The following is an 18,611-nucleotide window of genomic DNA, read 5'->3' as shown; positions in this document are numbered from 1 at the left end:
ATCATCCATCAGGATCTATCAGTTCGTATTCCGACACATTTAAGCTCGCGATATGAAGCCGGGATACGTTTAGTTTCTGGTAGAACTTTCCCATTTCCTGAAAATTGCGAGTTACACCAGCTCTACATATACCTCCTTTTCTACAGGGCACATTTTTTCCGAAAGATTAGAGCTCACTGCATCTTCTTCTGTCCGTGCTTTTCCACGGTTTGACAAATGACACCGTGTATCTTTGCCATCCAAGCAGCGCTATCACATCCTTCAGTTGATCCATCCGTCAGTGTTTCCGCTCCTTGTACCTATAAGGATATTCTCTGCCACGCTGTCGATAGCTGTTTTTGTAAAGTTCCATAAGTCCTCAAGAGAGTTTTTTGATCAGTCCGTCCTCTTCCGGCGGTGCAACTCTGAGCGAATGCACCTCATTTTTGGCAAGATCAGGCGGCTCCAGTTACGCGAGATTTGACCGAAAATGGCCTAGGTACTACTACCGCAGAACTCTACAAAAATGGCATGGGACTACCAGCAAAGTAATTTCAAGGAATAAGGCAGAGGAGAACTTCCGGAGGAGTAAATAGAAGGTGTAGTTTATCCTATCTACAAAAAGAGTGATCGGCTCGATTACTGTAATTACCGCGGCATTACACTGATCAACACCACCTGAATGTTGTTACGCCTTATATCCCCAATAGCAATAGATTACGTAGAGCACTATCAGGCGGGTTTTATGGGAGGCTACGGTTCAAATTTCCAAGCTACGACAAATCCTCTAGAAACGTCGGGAGAACAACGTGCCCACGAATTTTCACGCCACGTAGATTTCAAAGCAGCATACGATACAGTCGAGCGCAAGCAGCTGTGGCAGATGTTGACTGGAAATAATTTTCCACACAAACTGACGCGGCTGGTCAAGGACATCAAGCCGATTCCTAGCCTTCAAAGACGACCTTGATATCATTACTAGAAACCTTCGGACGGCAGAGGTGATTTACGCCAGACTAAAAATGGAGACTAGGAAAATTGGGCAGCGTTCGCGGGATGAGGAGGACATTTATCGTCATGCCAGTCATTCCGCTGATTCCTTTCCACGTGTCCGAGAATGTTCTCTGCTACGCTCTTGGTTACTCGTATCCCGGTTGGTACCGCTTGGAGGAATGGATAGAATTGTTAGTCTCAAAATTAAACTTGAAATGATTCTTGAAACTGGACTTAATATTTGAAGAATTCGAAAACTTGAAATTGGACTTTAAATTGAAATTAGAGTTAATCGGATATGGAAATGGACTTGAAATAAATCTTAAAATGGGATTTAGATTGAACTTAAAAAGAGACATGAAACAGGGTATAAAAATAACCTTGAAATAGGAAGGTGAATTAACATTAAAGTTAAAACGAAACTTTAAATGGAACATTAAATGGGTTTTGGAATGATACATAAAATTGGACGTGCTATTGGATTTGAATTAATTTGTACTTGGTTTTCTTCAAATTGAACCAGAAATTTTGCTTTGAACTTACAGTAGGATTACAAATTGTACTTGAAACTGATAGCATTCGACGTGAAAGCGAACTAGAAATTTAACATGCCAACCCATATAACAATGTGAGTGTTATTGAACTCTTAATGCCGTTTTCATTACCAAATTTGGACATAAAATCTATTTTAAGAGTGTAATAAAGCCCAAAATGGTAATTAGGAATGGACACTGACTTGAAATTGAAGTTTTTACATGAATTTATGAATTCGGAGTTGAAATTCGACTTGAAAAACGAAATCAATTGAAACTTAAATTAAAGTTGACTTAGGAATTGAAGTTGTAATTTGAGCTTGAATTTTTAAATTGTGACGTGAAGTAGAACATGAAAATGAAGTTGAAATCGAACTTAAAATTGAATTTGAAATCGCTATTGAAACCGAACAACAAATGAGATTTTAAGAGGGATACGAAATTGGTGGCTTGCTCTCCATTCTCTCCCTCATTTCCTGTTCTCTCTCCTTTTTTTCCCTGTCGCTCTCCTTTATCTCTCACTCTCACCTATTCTTCTCTATCATCTCGTCGTACATCTCTCATTGTCACTACTTTCTCTTTCTCTCTCACCTCATTCTCTCACTCTTATCTCTTTCTCTTTGACCTCTTTTTCTCTGTCAAAACTCTCTATCTGACCTCATTCTCTCTCACACAGCTCTTTCTCTCACTTCTTTCTCTCTTTCATTTCTTTCTCTCTCACACACACGTCTTTCTCTCTCTCTTCTCCTTATTTCACCTCATTCTCTATTTCACCTCTTCTCTCTCACTCACGCACTTCTCTCTCTATCACTTCTTTTTATCTCCTGTAAGACTTGTCCGTCAGATGTCTGAGAGTTAATTCTAGCTGGAGCTACGTGCACTCCCGAATAACGCTTGGATTGAATTGAATTCTATAAACGTTTTTTTGCAGTATTACGTTTATTTCGAAACGCAATACCAAGATGATACGAGACAAAAAAATACTTGCAGTTAGCTATACAACCATGATTAAACTATTTTTAAAACAGTTAACAGTTAATTAAAGTAGTTAACCGTGCCTTACGTCTTATAAAATTACTGTAAGTGTTTCTACGTAAAGGCATAGCAATACATTAAACTGTGGTTACTTATCAAACCACAACAAATCTTTTAGTTCTATAGAGGCATTGAAATGGTAATACCTTGACTAAAGAGATTTATTGCTGCTATTATGAAAAATACTAGAATGCTGGACCAAATTGCTATATATTAGCATTTTCCAGTTCGCAAACAAACATTCATTAAAGCAAAGTGTGAGTTGCAGAATGGAAACTATTATCAATCGGTTTTCTCGTCATAGAATGTAAATAGAATGATTTCGCTAGAAATTGAGATTGACTAATCGAATATTGTTTCAAAAATTTTAAAATTTACAAAACTTTTGAAAGCGCGTTGATTTTATTCACGTATCATTTCAATATACACAATAAACTTTGATGCACATATGCTGCACAATGACGGAAAATGCTGAAAATTTATTATCAATTCTTTTGGTTATTTCATTATAGTCGTTATAAGGAATGGTACGATCACTTTGACTAAATTCACATGCATTTGGCAATACCGTCTCAACCAAGCAAAATTTGACAAAAATTTTTATGAGACATTTGTAGGATTAGTTATTATCTACAGTTTTGCCGAATAAAGTTTTGCTGTATCTTTTGTAGTTATGGTGCTACAATGCCAGTAGCTCATTAGTAGGTAAGTGAACGATCACTTGGCTACTAATGATCTACTAGCATTGTAAATACCGTAAACAGAAAAGATACAGCCCAACTTTATTCGGAAAGGTTGTAGATAATTCAATCGTCCCATATGTAACTTTTTTAAATTCTGCTTGACTGAGACAGTACTGTCAAATGAACGTGAATTGAGTCAAAGTGATTGTGCCATCCCTGGTTACTATAAACCGAATAGTTCAGGATGATCTGTCAGTAAAACTTTAACTTTCGTACTTAGCACGCCATAATTTGTAGCCACTGTTTTAACTTGCATTCTATTTTTTAAAGCTTTTGTGGCATTTTGTTATTCTGTGATTACCGATTACCTTTACACATAGGAATCTATAGGAATCTTCAAAGCGATCAGATAACGCAATAAATTTGAAATCTCTATGTCCGTCTTCCATTCCTTTGGGAATTAACCTGGACTTGAATACTGTATTTCAGACTGTACAGTACTGAAGACGCAGTACAGGTATACCTCGATATAAGACAGCCTCGTTATAAAACAACCTCAATATAAGACAATTCGATATAAGACAATTTTTGTCTTATATCGAAACAAATCCCTTTGACATAGCTAATAACGATGCCAGAGTTAATTTTTCATTCCAAAATCAGCGTCATGAGGATGTTCATTATTTCAAAATAACTCTAAAAATTGTAAAAATGTAATAGTTCAAACAATAATAAATAGTTCAAAAGATGTAAACACACATCACAGAGCAAAATTGGCGACCGCTAAGGCAAATTTTTTTGAAAAAAATCATGTTTCGATATAAGACAATTTCGATATAAGACAACTTTTTGAAATTATAAATTGTCTTATATCGAGGTCTCCCTGTAAATAAAATAAAATAAAATAAAAATTTCAAACTCTAATGTTATTTTTACTGTATATTCAAACAATCAGGATTAAACTAACTCAATGATGGAGACAGAATGCGAAAATATTGCTCTTTGACTTTGATTAGTTATTTTCGATGAAAATAATGTAACAGATCCGGTATTGATTCCAAGATCTCATGTTATGTGTATATGTATATTTACAGAAAATTTAATTAGAGATTTTAAACTCGAAAAATTATAATGGAAACTTTGATTTGATTTTCTACTACTGTTATATACAATCATTATCACGTGTGTCACTCACGTGCTGACTAGTGATTGCCTCATTCTGTGTGCCTCGCTCTGGATATGACTGCCATATGCCATCCGTCAGTAATATTCCAATTCTTACTCCCAACTGTACACTGAATGTTCCTCTCAATGCAAAATATGTAGCATTAACTTTTATCAATAATCCAGTAAGCATGGATTAGCAGTACTATGATAAATAAATCATTTCATCAAGCAATTTCTCCTAACTATGTTACGACTATGTTACAGTCAATTATAAAAAAAATCTAAATTTCCAAGAACAACATTTCAGTATTTTTAAAAAAGTTCAGAATTTTATGAACTGAATAAATATTGGTGTAACTACTTAATTTTAAACTTTTTTTAAGATTTAACTTTTTTATGTTTTCTTTGTATTCAAACCTACATCATGTTTTTCAAAAAAGAAATGCTGCTTGCTGGTCTATCATTTTCCCACCAAACAAATATTTCGCATTCTTTATGAGGAGGAATATAAAAGATCCCCTGTTCAGAATTCCCGCTTACGTAGCAGCATGCCCGAGAAACTTCGAATGGCTAACCTCAAACCAAGCTAAGCTCTTGTTGCTTCCACACCTACCTGGCGAGATGAAAATCTTGGGTTTTCTCACAATATCTCCGCTGCCTAGATTATCTAATCTGTTGTAATACCCTAACACATCACCGAAGCCGCCACTCACGTTGTAGGCAAACTGGATATATAGGTATAGATTTACAATTCCGGCGATAATTGCAAATTGAATACTAATTACGACATTACACCCTGATCTCCGATGATCAGTTGTGACCGACTGGGAAAATACTAGCCAGTACTAGCCACGCTGCTCTCAGTAGATCTTCCAGAAAGAGCGCACTGTATGTTAACACTCTTCCACCCATGGACTAACTGACTGACAGGTCAATTGAATTGGAAATGATAATTGCTTTGTAGAACTTCAGCAGTACTGCAAATACCAACGTGCTTATTGTACAGAATTTATTGCACTCGTAAAATTGTATATAAAATAATATACGGAGTTTTTCCCAATATTAAATGTTAGTACAATATAAATGTAAATAGGATGTATCTTAACTGTACCTGAACTATAGTTTGCAGTTAATTAATAAATTCCTGATCGGATTTTGTTGGCCACTAAAACACACTGAAATTGCAAACTAAACGATATTTGACACACGTAACACGCAACTAATGTCCCTGGTTTTGCACTACAGTTCAATAACACCACGTAACTGCAACAGATGCACTGTACAATGCTATCCCCACCATCCACCAACCACCACCACTCCTCCCAACCCGAAAGACACCCTCTCAACCATCTCGTCTATATTCCGCTTTTCACAGACTCTCGGGGCTATCACCGTTCGTGGGCGAGAACGACATGGCCACGATGAACAACGTCCTGCAGGGTAAATACTCGTTCAAGTACAGTTCCTTCGATGCCGTATCCGAGGACGCCAAGGACTTTGTCCGCAAACTGCTGGTGCGCGATGGCTCGAAACGGCTCACCGCCAAGCAAGCCCTCAAGCACAAGTGGCTCGCGGAAACGGCTCAGAACACGACCGAATTATCCATAACAAAAACAAAATTGAAACGTTATGTTATTAAAAAGCGATGGATCAAGGCAGTCAACACGATCATCGCCCTGCGGCGGATGGGCGCCAGGATCGACTTTGATCTGATCTAAGGGGGCGGAACGGTGGTACCACGACCTCCCCGTGCGTGTGTAGGTATTTGTGTATAGTTTATCAACGACGAACCGGCGACAACGGGTTAACAGTAAGGATGAGACCAGTAAAAACGCTTGACAAAATTTTAATTGTAGCTCGTAAGGTGTAATTATCGTGTTCGTAATTAAATGTGCACTTACTTTTACTTTTAACAACAACCGTTCAACTCGAGTGAAACTAGATTTATGTATATAAATACCACTGTTGACGTTTGTCAATACATAGCAATAAAGTGATAATGATAGTTATAGATGTATTTTGCTCTTTAGATTATTTTCTAAATGTTATAGCTTGATTTCGGTTAACGCTCAGGTAGGTATTATTTATTTGATTACTTCGATATTTCTATTTTTATTTCATCGAAATTTTGTAGGTGTAAAGGATAAGTATAGTATACTTGTAGTTCGCAAAAATCCATAAGTACCTTTCGTATACGTGTTTAGAGAACGAAATCCAGGGACGAAATGATATGTCGATCATTGTGGCTTGTCTGGCAGCGCCACCCGCCACCAACTGATTTTCTGATTTACCAACACCTTATTTTCTGATGTTTATCGTTTGATTTTAAGGATTTGTTCAACAAAACCGTACCTTCATTCCTCTAGTTTAATCAAATACGAAGAAACGAAAAAGCACATTTTGTTGAAAAGTAACCATGAGTCTACATAAACTTTTAAAATTATGGAGACGCCTTGTTCATTACACTTGCAATAGTGGTTCCGTGATCGATACAATCACTATTTTCCCCACAGTAGAATTAATAGATAAGAGGTATAGTAACTATTAGGTGAGTCTGCAACTACGTATTATTTCGATAATAACTTCTGTTTAGTAATTTTTTAACTTGATTTCGTAATCATAATTCAGTTGAACAAAAACTCAGAAGGTGAAATTCCGACAATGGAATATAGCGCCGGGAGTTTACTTTTTACTGTGCTCAACGGGATGTCATCTTGTGACTGTATATAATCTAAATTTTGTGATTTTTTCGAATTTATCCAAACGGTTTCAGATACATGTTCTAAATTTATCGCCATGATTCTGCAATGTGGTCAAGCCTGTTTTAATCAGAATCTCGATTTTGAATTCTGATTAAACTGTTCGCTTTCATCCAGTCTGATTGAACTTCAGAATAAAAATACTAATCAGAAGTTGTTCGATCAAGAATGTACAATTGGAGTGAATGTCCATCTTTCGGAATAATTAATAGGAAAAATTAGATTTTTTAACATCAATAAACTCGTGTTGAATATGAGTTTTATAAAATATATAATTATTTCAAAGAATTTTCCACAGTTTTCCCCTCTAGACTACGTGAAGTGGCAGTTCTCGATTCGGTTGCTACCACGTTTGGCAATTAAATAAACGTTCACTTGGCAACCAAGAAGGTGGCATCACAAACTTAGTTTGTGGTAGCAGCATTGTTGCACCGTAAATACAGCATGATACAGCAAAACTTTATTCAGCGTAAACGCGATAGAAAATGGTACCATAAGGCTGTTGGAAATTACGAAATTTTCAGTTTAACGAGAAATCCTTAACTTTTCGTCGGAAAGCCCAATTTCGGAAGCAGTTGTTGGTCCCAAAAGCGAGGTTCTGTTTTCAGGCACTGCATTCTTCTTGTCAACCTGAACACAGAGAATATATTTCAACGAGCAGAATTTTTGTTTCAAACAAAAAATTGCTTTTGAAATTTACAGAATTAATGCCGACTTATTTCCCCTTAGAGCTGCCGGTGGTTGTTATCGTGTTTCGTAATTCTCTCTAAAAAGAAGTAATTCTTAAGGTTAAGGGGGGCCCATAACAAAAACGGCGATTTTTTTATCATCCAATATGACTACATCCAAGATGGCCGCCAAAAAAATACTGCGTTTGAATGCCCTATTTTTCTACTTTACAAAACTATGCCATTTGTCGGTTGTTTCTTTGCAAATTTAGGAAATATCACATCATATAGATCTCAAGGTTTACTAAAAAATCACCTTTTTGAAACTTTCGGGCCCCTTGGCAAACGAGGGGTTCACTGTTTCGAGATATTCAAAGTGCAATTCTTATGTTTTAACTATTTTCAACCAATCAAGTGCAAAACTTCCAATATTTGAAGACCTCGTATCAGTAGTGGCCCGGTTTCAGCGAGAATTACTTAAAGGTAAACTTGCAATTTTTTATAACGATAGTCTATCTAACTGACGAAGGGGAACTGTGGCAAAAGTAATAAAATAAAGGTCTTAATAGTATCTGTAAGACATGACAAGACGTAAAAAAGAAATAGCGGTAAATTAGATAAGGGAGGGTCACCCAGCAAGCATTGGGTGCGCAAAATTGGCATATCCGTGGTATTTAGGAGACGATATACGTGATGAGGAATAAATATACGAATATAGACCAACCTCGTGTTTTTAGTCTTGACCTTGAAATTCGGTCAAACATATTTTATTAATATTAAGTAATTTATTAATATTAAGTAATTATTAATATAAATTATATACGATAATATCCGATTAAGCACAACCCGCTCTCTACTGCTATATGATTTTGTGCTGAATATCGTATGTATATCAGCTATTATCATTATATACGACTGAAAATCAACTTGGGCAGACTTTATTAAGCTTCAGTTACGATTCTGAATTTGTTAAGAGTTATTTACGATAAATTTCCGTTATTGATGTACGATTAGGCGCTAGCTGGGCATTGAAGCAACGCTTATTAAGTTTGTATAACGTTCCCCTTTACCCAAGCTGGGAGACGCGCGAATCGAACCAAACTATAAAGCGAGCCAATTATAACCGGATTCCAACCTAACTTGTTCCCCAGACCCTGTGAAGTGTTAATCTATACCTATAAAAATGAATTTCTGTCTGTCTATCTGTCTGTATGTTCCTTATAGAATCGAAAACTACTGAACCGATCGGCGTGAAAATTTGCATGTAGGTGTAGGGGAAACACAAATTTCTGTATAACTCGAGAACTAATAAAGCAAATGGAACAAAATTTGGCACGTGGTTGTTTTTGAAGGCAGGAATTTTTTTATGATGGTTAGAGCCCCTCACCGCTGTGGTAGGGGGCTATGGACTCTCATACAAATAAAACAGAATTTTTTGCGTAACTCAAAAACTAATCGAACTCGAGAAATTTTAGACTCTTCCATAAAACATTAGTCAATAACAAGACCCCCAAAAACTATCGATAGTAACACTAGATGATTCCGGGAAAGACGGCCGCAGGCCGCGAGTGTTGCCGGCGACCCTGTGTACTAAGTTACAATTTTGTCACGGTTTCTCTAACCATACAGCAAAAATTATCGAATCATAATTAATTTCACGAACCCTTGTAGCTCTTTCTCACAACCAATCGTTTCTAGCGTTCCTCAAGGTGCGATTCTTGAACCCATCCTATTTTCCCTCTATATAAACGACCTACCAGATGTTGTTTTAAAGTTTTACCAGATACACCGTTTTACCGACGACGGACAGATCTATTTTGATAGTGCTGACTTGACTTCTGAAGAAATGTCGGTCAGTATAAATCACGAAATCACGACCATAGGCCTAGTAATCGAAACCGAAAACCATGTCTAATTCTCCAGGATAGCCCAACAGAATTTGTCACGAATACCTGGATATTATAATCGAACTAACTGAATGCCCAATCTTATTTGGGGCCCCTTTATCTCTCAGCACCAAAATGCATAAACTATTATAATGGAATTGTCCATAATCTCTATATATAAAAGTGAATTGTTGCGAGCATTGCAGTTTAGTGTTTCGTGTTCTAAGATTTTCTGTTGTACGGATAAATTATTACAGTCATTTGGACATTACTCTTTCCCCCTCCTGTTAGCTCCCGCCGGTCGGCAACCTCCCTCCCACGATCAGCTCAGTTTAGTAACCATCGCCATTTCAACGCCCCCCCCTCCATAACCTCCCCACGCTCTTGCGCAACTACAATCAGTCTAAAGAGCAGAGACTCCCATTTTACTTATTTTGACCTCCCTTGTTAGGAACCACCACTCCCCCCACCCCCCACTTTTGTCATCACCCAATGATAATTCCTTTATATCAAGGATTACATGTGCCAAGTTTGATGGAGAACGGTCAAGGCGTTCTAGAGGTATGCCGCTCTCCCCTCACCTTCTTCTTAGGAACTACCCCCCTCCTCCTTTTGACAACTACTCGGGCGCTAATTCCATGATGTCAAGGAACATGTATGCTAAGTTGTGTGAAGAACGATCAAAGTGTTCTGGAGTTATTCCGGAACATAAAAACAAATGTTCACTTTTGTATAAACAGATATTATGGCCGAACGGGTAAGAGAAGAGAGACGAAGAGAATCTCTCATTTGCAGTTAGGACCTACACTCAAAAAAATCGGCACGTCAAGTTTAAGGGAAAACATAGGTAATTCTCATCCATCACTCTTTTCATGTAACATTCACGTGAATTATTAGTAACTCGCACTCATACTAACCAGTTTACGTGCGATCCCGGTAAATTTTATCAGCTTTCCCATTAACTAGTACATGAAGTTCATGTCAGTTGCTGTACAGAATTTTACATGATTTTTCACGTGGATGCGACGTGTCGATTTTTTAGAGTGTATTGAAAAATCAGGTCTTATATGTTTGAAGAGATAGAGGCAAAATGTCTTCGACAAAGTGTCTCTACGTTTTATTTTCTACAAGTTTCTCGAAGAGGCCATTTTGTTTTATTAAATCAATAAAAAAAATATTTTGTTACCTCCCTTTATTTCCTTTCAAAAGACATGCTACGACTTTGATTATAATAATATGGCATTTTATTTATGTTTTCGCACCTAAAATGCTGCTGATCAACTGTGACTCGCTTCTGCATCGCCATTTCATGATAACAAATGTCATAGATCGATGCGCGAGGATAGTGTGAGTCATAACTTTGACAAGTGTATCTTCAAAATGTCAGTAAAACACCCTCGTTTAACGGGAGAACCTCCATTTTTAAAGAAAAGACACGTTTTTGTCAAATCCTGTTATTTTCATTTACTTATACATATAATTGACCAAACTCGTGACTTTAGTCATGACCTTGAAATGCGGTCAGGCATATATTTTTTTGAAACGATAATTCTACAATTGATGAAGGGACGGTAAGGGAAAGTAATGAAGAAGGATTTTTTCGGGAATGAAGGGGAAGGGTGGAAAGGAAGGGGGGGGGTAATAGGTAGCTATGCTTAACAAGTTGTCGTCGTGACTCCTATCTTTTGTCCAATGCTGGAAGGTGCATGGGTCGAACCAAGCTGTAATCAGAGATTATAACCGGATTTGAACCCACAACACCTGCCAGGGCGTGTCGCTCACTGGTACCTTTGAACCACAGAGGCGCTGGTCCAGCGTCCCTTCATCAATTGTAGAACCATCGTTTCAAAAAAAAAATATTATACATATAGCCGGAAATATTGGGTTAAGAAAAACACACCCATTTTTACTGTGTGAACTGCTTCCTGTTTCACCAATTTTTTGTCAAATACCTTGTAAAATAGTTGATTAACGAAGTCATTATCTTCCACTTGAGTTCTAGGGGTTTGATGGAATAGCAACTGATTTGCATAGTAGGAATGGCGTCCCGTAACGCTGGAAAGTGCTTATTGGACATTTTCAAAGAAAATTGCCCAAGGAATTCGATGTTATTTTTTAGCAACAGTACTGCCAAATATTTTTAGCACGAAATTTATTTACTGTTTTACAGTCTTCGGCACAAGGTAGTACTGACTAAGTATATCTTTAACTAACTTCCATCTGCAATTCGTTTTTTTAATATCGAACACGTGTTCGAACTTGGTAACAATCTTCAGGAATAATGTTAGGGGTTATTCCGATCACATTGAGTTTGATGGGTTGGGTTGGAGTCTAGAGAAACGTTCGCTCGAATTCTTCGAGGCGCGTACAAATCTATTTCTTTTAAGAGATAAGTACTGTCGATAATTTCCATATAGCAGATCGTAAACATACAGTATCTGTGACGTACGTAAATCTTCTTTCGGCTATCGTGCAAGGTTTTAACTACCGACAACAATTTTCCTAAGCTGGAAAGCTGGAAAAATAATATCTTTTTCGAATTCCTTTTGGCGATTTTCGATCAAAATATGAAAATAGTGTCTTTCTAAATCTAATATTTTCGGAGATATACCTACATGTATATTGACTATCCAATTAGCTTCGGGGTAAAAATGCTGGCCCAAAAGGCCATTCGTCGTATGTTAGAAGTAGAATCGTTACACTGGCCCCGTAACGGTCCTGTACTCTAATAACCGGCTGCGAAGTCTATCGATAAAGAAGGGTCAAATTCTTTGGGACGTTTATACCCATGGCTATTTCTAAAACTTTTAGACGATAATGATAAGGTCACATTACTGTAACACAACACTTCCGGTGCACGAAACACAACGTCACGTGAATTGGAAATAGATAGATACTGCCTATAATCGTATATCAGTTTCATATGCATTTTCATCGTTTTTGAGTTAAATATTAGATTCTCTCTTTTTCTTGCTTTACTATCCATTAACCCATTATGACCCAGCGTATGATATATCATACCTCGTCTTCAAAACCTGTTTACTGCTGAATTTCAACAGTTAGCATTGTTAATATATCACTACAAAAGAGATAAGACATCAATCTGATGTGTGTGTGATATAATTTGTCAGTTTTTGTCATTTCATCTGTATTTTCAACAGTGCAAAGTTGTGACAAATGGCGGAAAAAAAGTTGAAAAAATGGCGAAAAAATTTTTGTCTCCAAAACGCATGAAAAAGTCTACATTTAGTGACGAAACATTACCTGACATGTAAATTAGTATTTATATGTAAAGTCTATCACAAAATTCGATAAGAAATCTGCAAAAAACCTTGTAATTTGTTGGTTTGAAACTGAGCCTATAAAATATTTAACCTGTGATATTTTGGCCTTGAAAGCATTCCAAATGACGATTTTGCGTTTCCCGACACATTCGAGCCATAATATAATAGATTACAGAGTTTCACTTCATTTGGTCCAAATTTAGGTATACCCGGGTCATAATGGGTTAAGAATATAAAAAAGTTGTTTTTATTCCAAAAAGTCTGAAAAAAATATGAAGCCAAATTGTCCTATCTTGAAAATAATCGCATATCAGTCCCACCAAAGGTTTTTCCTGGGTGTGGACATATATTTTTCTTCAATCCATTTAAACAATATTTGTTTGTAGTTTTCACGCTATTTAATTATTAAAAACCATCAGTTAATTAATAAATACAGGGTTGTTTCAAATAAATTTCGTTCGAAAGTTAATTGAGTAGTTTTCGTTAAAACGGGGCCACTATTCCATTATATTATGTCGAAAAAATAGGAATAAACTACGCTCAACAGGTGAAATAACCAAAACCTTCAAAAATGCCTTCAAACACTGTTTTCTCAACTCGATGAAATTGCAGATGGGACTGATATGCGATTATGGGCAGGATATAAAATAGAAGAACACGTTCCCATTATTGGCGACGATTGACGATTAACATATTTTAACAACTTTTTGGACGTTAAAAATAGATGTATCAGAAACCTGAAATATTCGACTCATGTGATGCAACGAAAACAACACAATTCTTCTGTGCAACTGTTTCGATGTATTTCTGGCGACTACGTGTGACTAATCGTAAAATGTAAATTAGGCAATAAATATCGAATTATCGAAACCGCAAAATAACGAGTTCGATTCTGACCAAAACCATAATCTCTTCCGGTCAAAACCGGTTACCTTTCCAATTTGAATCACGTTCCCCCAGATTGCGAGAAATAACTAGTACACTTGCAATAAACAACTGTATGGAAGATTTCAACTGATAAAAGGTAAAATAATGGCATATATTATTAGCTCTGTTAGACTGTAGTTCAGACAGTAAATATCGAATGTAATCGAGAAGCTATTCACCGTGTAAATAAGAAATGACTAAAGCACGCGTGCAAGAATGTGTTAATTGTAGTAGACACACTGTATCGGAATGGATTCACGGTTCACTAGAAACACGTGCATTGCCGCATCACGGCACATGAGAAAAAACAGGTTCGACGAGCCTGTACAGCAAAGCCCGCAATCAATACACGTGCTTAGCCTGGTGCTAGTTATGAAATATCGGTAAGCGATATATCACTAGAGGTTCTAACAACCCCCATTTCAGAGAAATAATAGTTTCGAGCGATCATTTTTTATACCTTAGCAGATAGAGTTGGGTTGGGTAGTAAAATGGACATAAAATTAAAAAAGAAAACTTTTTATACCAAAATATAACCATGGTTTAATATACTTAAATTATCAAGTAAGATGCACATTGTATGATAAAAAAAATCACTAGCATTGATATGATGGTAGACAGCTGTAGCTCAACAAATGCTTGAGCAGAGCTTTGATATTCTGTAGGTTGATCTTTCGGGCCGGAGTACGATCAATTCAATTTCCGGCACACCATTTCGTCGATTAAATGAACGGCATCCTTCTGATCCAGCGCCTGTAGCATCTCTATCAAGTGGTCCAGTTTCATTTTTTGCATCTACATATGTAAAAGATAAATTACAATATAATATTTGTTTTCCCACGAATTACTCTCGGGCCTACCTCAAAGCAATTAAGCAGCATGCCGGTGGGATTCGCTGACTGTTCCCAGATGGCGAAAAAAGCGTTGAATTCAAGCAGTGAGCCGAGTTCCTTCCACGTATGATCGTGGTTTAACAGCTCGCAGAGCTGCGAAAAACACTCTTCATCAAACATGTGATCTTCTACGGTTTCCTCCACCGTCAAATTGTAGGGCACATTCTTAAGTGGCGTTAACTCGGTTGTCTCTTCACCTTGAACGGTATGTTCCTCCAGTATCCTTACAACTTCACCCCGATCACAAGTTAAATTCATCGATAGAAGCATACCTTCGGTTGACGCAGGACTACTACCGGGAGTGAGCTGGCCCTCCTGCAGTTCGGAGTCTTCATCATCTTCATCGGTGGAGGATTCTTTCTCCAACATACCTCTCGGATTGAATCGGAGCAGCTCTTTTATAATAAGTTTGTTATTCGAGTTCGTCAAGTGCCGGGCACCTGCCAACTGAAGCGGAGTGTAGCCGGCGTTGTTTGGCTCGTCGGAGAGGCTCTTGTCTACGTTTTCCAGAATGTAGTTAACCATATCAAGCGAATCCTGTTAAAAAATAGTCAAAAATGTTATGCTTATTTAAAACAAAATTAAAATACTACTTACGCTTTCCACCGAGATGTGAAGAATGTTGTTGCCGTGTTTCAGATCCCGTACCTTGTGCGAACAACCACTATCCAACAGCAGTCGCGTAATCTTCAGATTCTTACAAATGACCGCCAAATGTAACGCGGTAACACCGTCGTCGTTGGTTACATCCACCCGTGCTCCAATTCGTTTGCAGTGGTCCATCAGTGTGCCTAAGCTTTCGATGGCTCCGTCAACGACGGCCCGGTGCAACACGGAATTCCCACGATAGTCACAGCCATTGATATTAGTCCCGGCGAGCAGCAGTGCCTCAACCACTTCCACCAGGTTAGCGGAAACAGCCAGATGTAGAGCACTCTCGTTGCGATCGTTTATCAGGTTCAGTAGTTCGTGCAGCCGGTAGTTCAGCAGTAAATCGATCAGTTTGCACACGATGGTGACGTTTCGTCGTTCGATTGCCTTGTGGAGACAGCTGCAAAACGGAAAGCAGACGTAAGTTGTGACGAAAAACGTGATAGAACAGTGGTGTTAGTGCTAATTTGTTTGAGGTGAAGCTCGGGCGTGCTTAACTTGCTGTAAAAATATTATTTAATTAGTGCGAATTTTAATTTATTGGATTTTTGGTAACGTTCAGTTTATCTATTTATTTATTCGATAAGATAAATACCGTTACAAATTTGGAATATTCATAAGGGTGTAGATGTTATTTTACTACTTTTCTTACACAAATTAGCGGTTCGCTGCTGTAACGTTCTAAGCCGCTCACGTTTTAAAATATGGTCAAATGTAAATTTCATTACAAAATTTATAAACTATGTTCGTGACCTCTCTTTTTCAGAAATAATTTATAGTCACACATATTTATATATATTTTATTATATTATATAATTTATAGTCCACAATCATGGGTCACACACAATTATAGGTCATTTAGTTTTATCTGCCGATTAATGTGAGAATATGATACTAATTGATCGATAAAATTATTACTCATAAGTAGCACTAATAATTTGATCAATCATTTGTGATATTTAAACAGAAATTAGCTTCTAAAGCCAAAATGACCCACAATTGTTGGTGACCCATGATTGTGGACTAGCTGTACTTGATTTCAATACCAAATTATAAAATCATCATCAATCATTGGAGAGCGGTAGCCCTCAACCGAGTAACATGGAGAAACTTTGTTCAACAGGCTTTGTCTTAGGACGGCAAGCCACCTAAGTAAGTAAGTAAGTATATCTCGAGAACGGGACGGAACACCTCGTGGTTTTGAGTGATTCTTATGTAAAAAAGTCTGAGGTACACGATGGTGTTGAAATTTTTGACATCAAATTGTACTCATTGAGAGAAAAATACAAATTTAGTTTTCAAATCGCAAATAAAAGTATTTGGCAGCGCTGCCGCAAAAACCTAATATTTTTTACGGATTCCTCAGATGATTTCCCATGAAAATGTAGAAAAGAGTTTTTTTCTCAAATGAATATTTACGAAGATATAAGCAAAAGAAAATAACCGAATTTGACGAAAATGATGCTTTTTTGATGATGGGGGGGTTCTTAAAAATCGAGGGAAAGTCCAGTTGGCACCAAACTTGGGGTTTTTGCTTCCTGACCCAAAACAAACAATCTGGCTGAGTTTGGTGAAAATCCGAGAAGGTCGATTACAAGTTTGTACTTTTTCTCGGTCACTTGACGTGGAATGACCCATATGTAATATGACGAAATCGGCAGAATTTTCAATGGGGGTTATCATCAACATCAGCAATTCAATGGAAGAAGTATTATCGAAGTTAAAAGTGTCCTGATTATATCCAAATCTTGTGTACATGTTATTTTTCGGAAGATCTTGGACTCGTACTTTTTTTATAAGCGCTTCGAGTGGTCCCATCTAAGTCATAATAGTCCCAAAAGTTACAACTTTCACCCATTTTTGCCTTTAGAACTTTTATTGAAAATTTTTAACAATTACTAATCACTGAGCCAATTTTTATCACTTTGATATCAAATAAAATTTTGACCTTAAATAATTATTCTTGTAGTTGAGTAATTCTCGCTGAAACGGGGGCATTACTGACACGAGGTCTTCAAATATTGGAACTTTTGCGCTTAATTGGTTGAAAATGGTTAAAAAATAAGAATTACACTTTTGATACCTCGAAATAGTGGACCCCACGTTCGCCAAGGGGCCTAACAGTTTCAAAAAAAGTTGAATTTTCATCAAGTCTTGAGATCTATATCATGCGATATTTCATGAATTTGCCATGAAACAACTAACAAATGGCCCGGTTTCGTAAAGAAGAAGAACAGGACTTTCAAATGGAGTAAAAAATTTTTTGGTGGCCATCTTGGATTTAGTCACCATATTGGATTTTATCAAAAAATGGCCGTTTTCACCATGAGCCCCCCAACCGATTTTCATTTTAGGATCACCATTGGAAAGCTGAGAAAAAATGATGTAAGAAACATTCATAAAATTAGGCGTGCAATAGCATTAACTGAATAAAACAATCAGTTATTTGTAGCAAGGTTCACAATTTTCATATAATAATTAAGATATTTCCAAAATATACTATGAAATACACTACAAACGACACGAGTTTGTAAAGAGGACAGATAGGGTTTATAAACAAAGTAAAAAAAATTAGCAGCCATCTTGGATTTGGCCGCCTTGTTGGATTTTATCAAAAAATCGTCGTTTTCGTCATGATCCTCCAACCGATTTTAGTTTCAAGACCACCATCGGAAAGCTGAGAAAAAATACTATAAGAAACATTCATCAAGTTAGGTGTGCAATGGCATTAACTAAATAAAACAATTAATTTTCGGTAGCAAGATATTCCATTATATGAGCGTTGTAAACCAAACAATCAATTTTTTCTTTTATTTAATGCCACTACACATGTAATTTGATCAATGTTCCTTATAGCATTTTTTCTCAGCTTTCCGATGGTGGTCTTAAAACTAAAATCAATTGGGAGGATCATGACGAAAACGGCGATTTATTGATAAAATCCTGCATGGCGGCCAAATCCAAGATGGCCGCCGATTTTTTTTCACTTCGTTTATAAACCCTATCTCTCCTCTTTACAAAACCGTGTAGTTTCTAGCTTGTTTTATAGCAAATTTTGAAAATGTCACATAATTATATAAAAACTATGAACTTCGCTACAAATAACTGATTGTTTTATTTAGCTAATGCCATTGCACACCTAATTTTATGAAT

General features: G+C 36.9%; 2 protein-coding genes across 3 annotated transcripts in view; one reads left to right on the top strand and one right to left on the bottom strand.

Annotated features, from left to right (window-relative positions):
* Positions 1–6,369, top strand: part of LOC128736986 (myosin light chain kinase 2, skeletal/cardiac muscle-like) — a 40,369-nt gene extending 34,000 nt beyond the window's left edge. The window contains exon 6 of the mRNA XM_053831509.1: positions 5,766–6,369. Coding sequence (XP_053687484.1) covers positions 5,766–6,108 — 343 coding nt within the window. The 3' untranslated portion in view covers positions 6,109–6,369. The remainder of the gene's footprint in view (positions 1–5,765) is intronic.
* An 8,076-nt stretch (positions 6,370–14,445) lies between these two features.
* LOC128733917 (nuclear factor NF-kappa-B p110 subunit) overlaps positions 14,446–18,611 on the bottom strand; it is a 35,984-nt gene continuing 31,818 nt past the window's right edge. For both annotated transcript variants that reach the window (XM_053827788.1, XM_053827789.1), the window contains exons 7-9: positions 15,405–15,858; positions 14,775–15,344; positions 14,446–14,709 (exon numbers count right to left, since the gene is read on the bottom strand). In XM_053827788.1, coding sequence (XP_053683763.1) covers positions 14,605–14,709; positions 14,775–15,344; positions 15,405–15,858 — 1,129 coding nt within the window. In that variant the 3' untranslated portion in view covers positions 14,446–14,604. The remainder of the gene's footprint in view (positions 14,710–14,774; positions 15,345–15,404; positions 15,859–18,611) is intronic.

The sequence above is a fragment of the Sabethes cyaneus genome, chromosome 2, assembly GCF_943734655.1.
Source record: "Sabethes cyaneus chromosome 2, idSabCyanKW18_F2, whole genome shotgun sequence".
Lineage (NCBI taxonomy): Eukaryota > Metazoa > Arthropoda > Insecta > Diptera > Culicidae > Sabethes > Sabethes cyaneus.
This window is presented reverse-complemented; position numbering and strand designations above follow the sequence as displayed.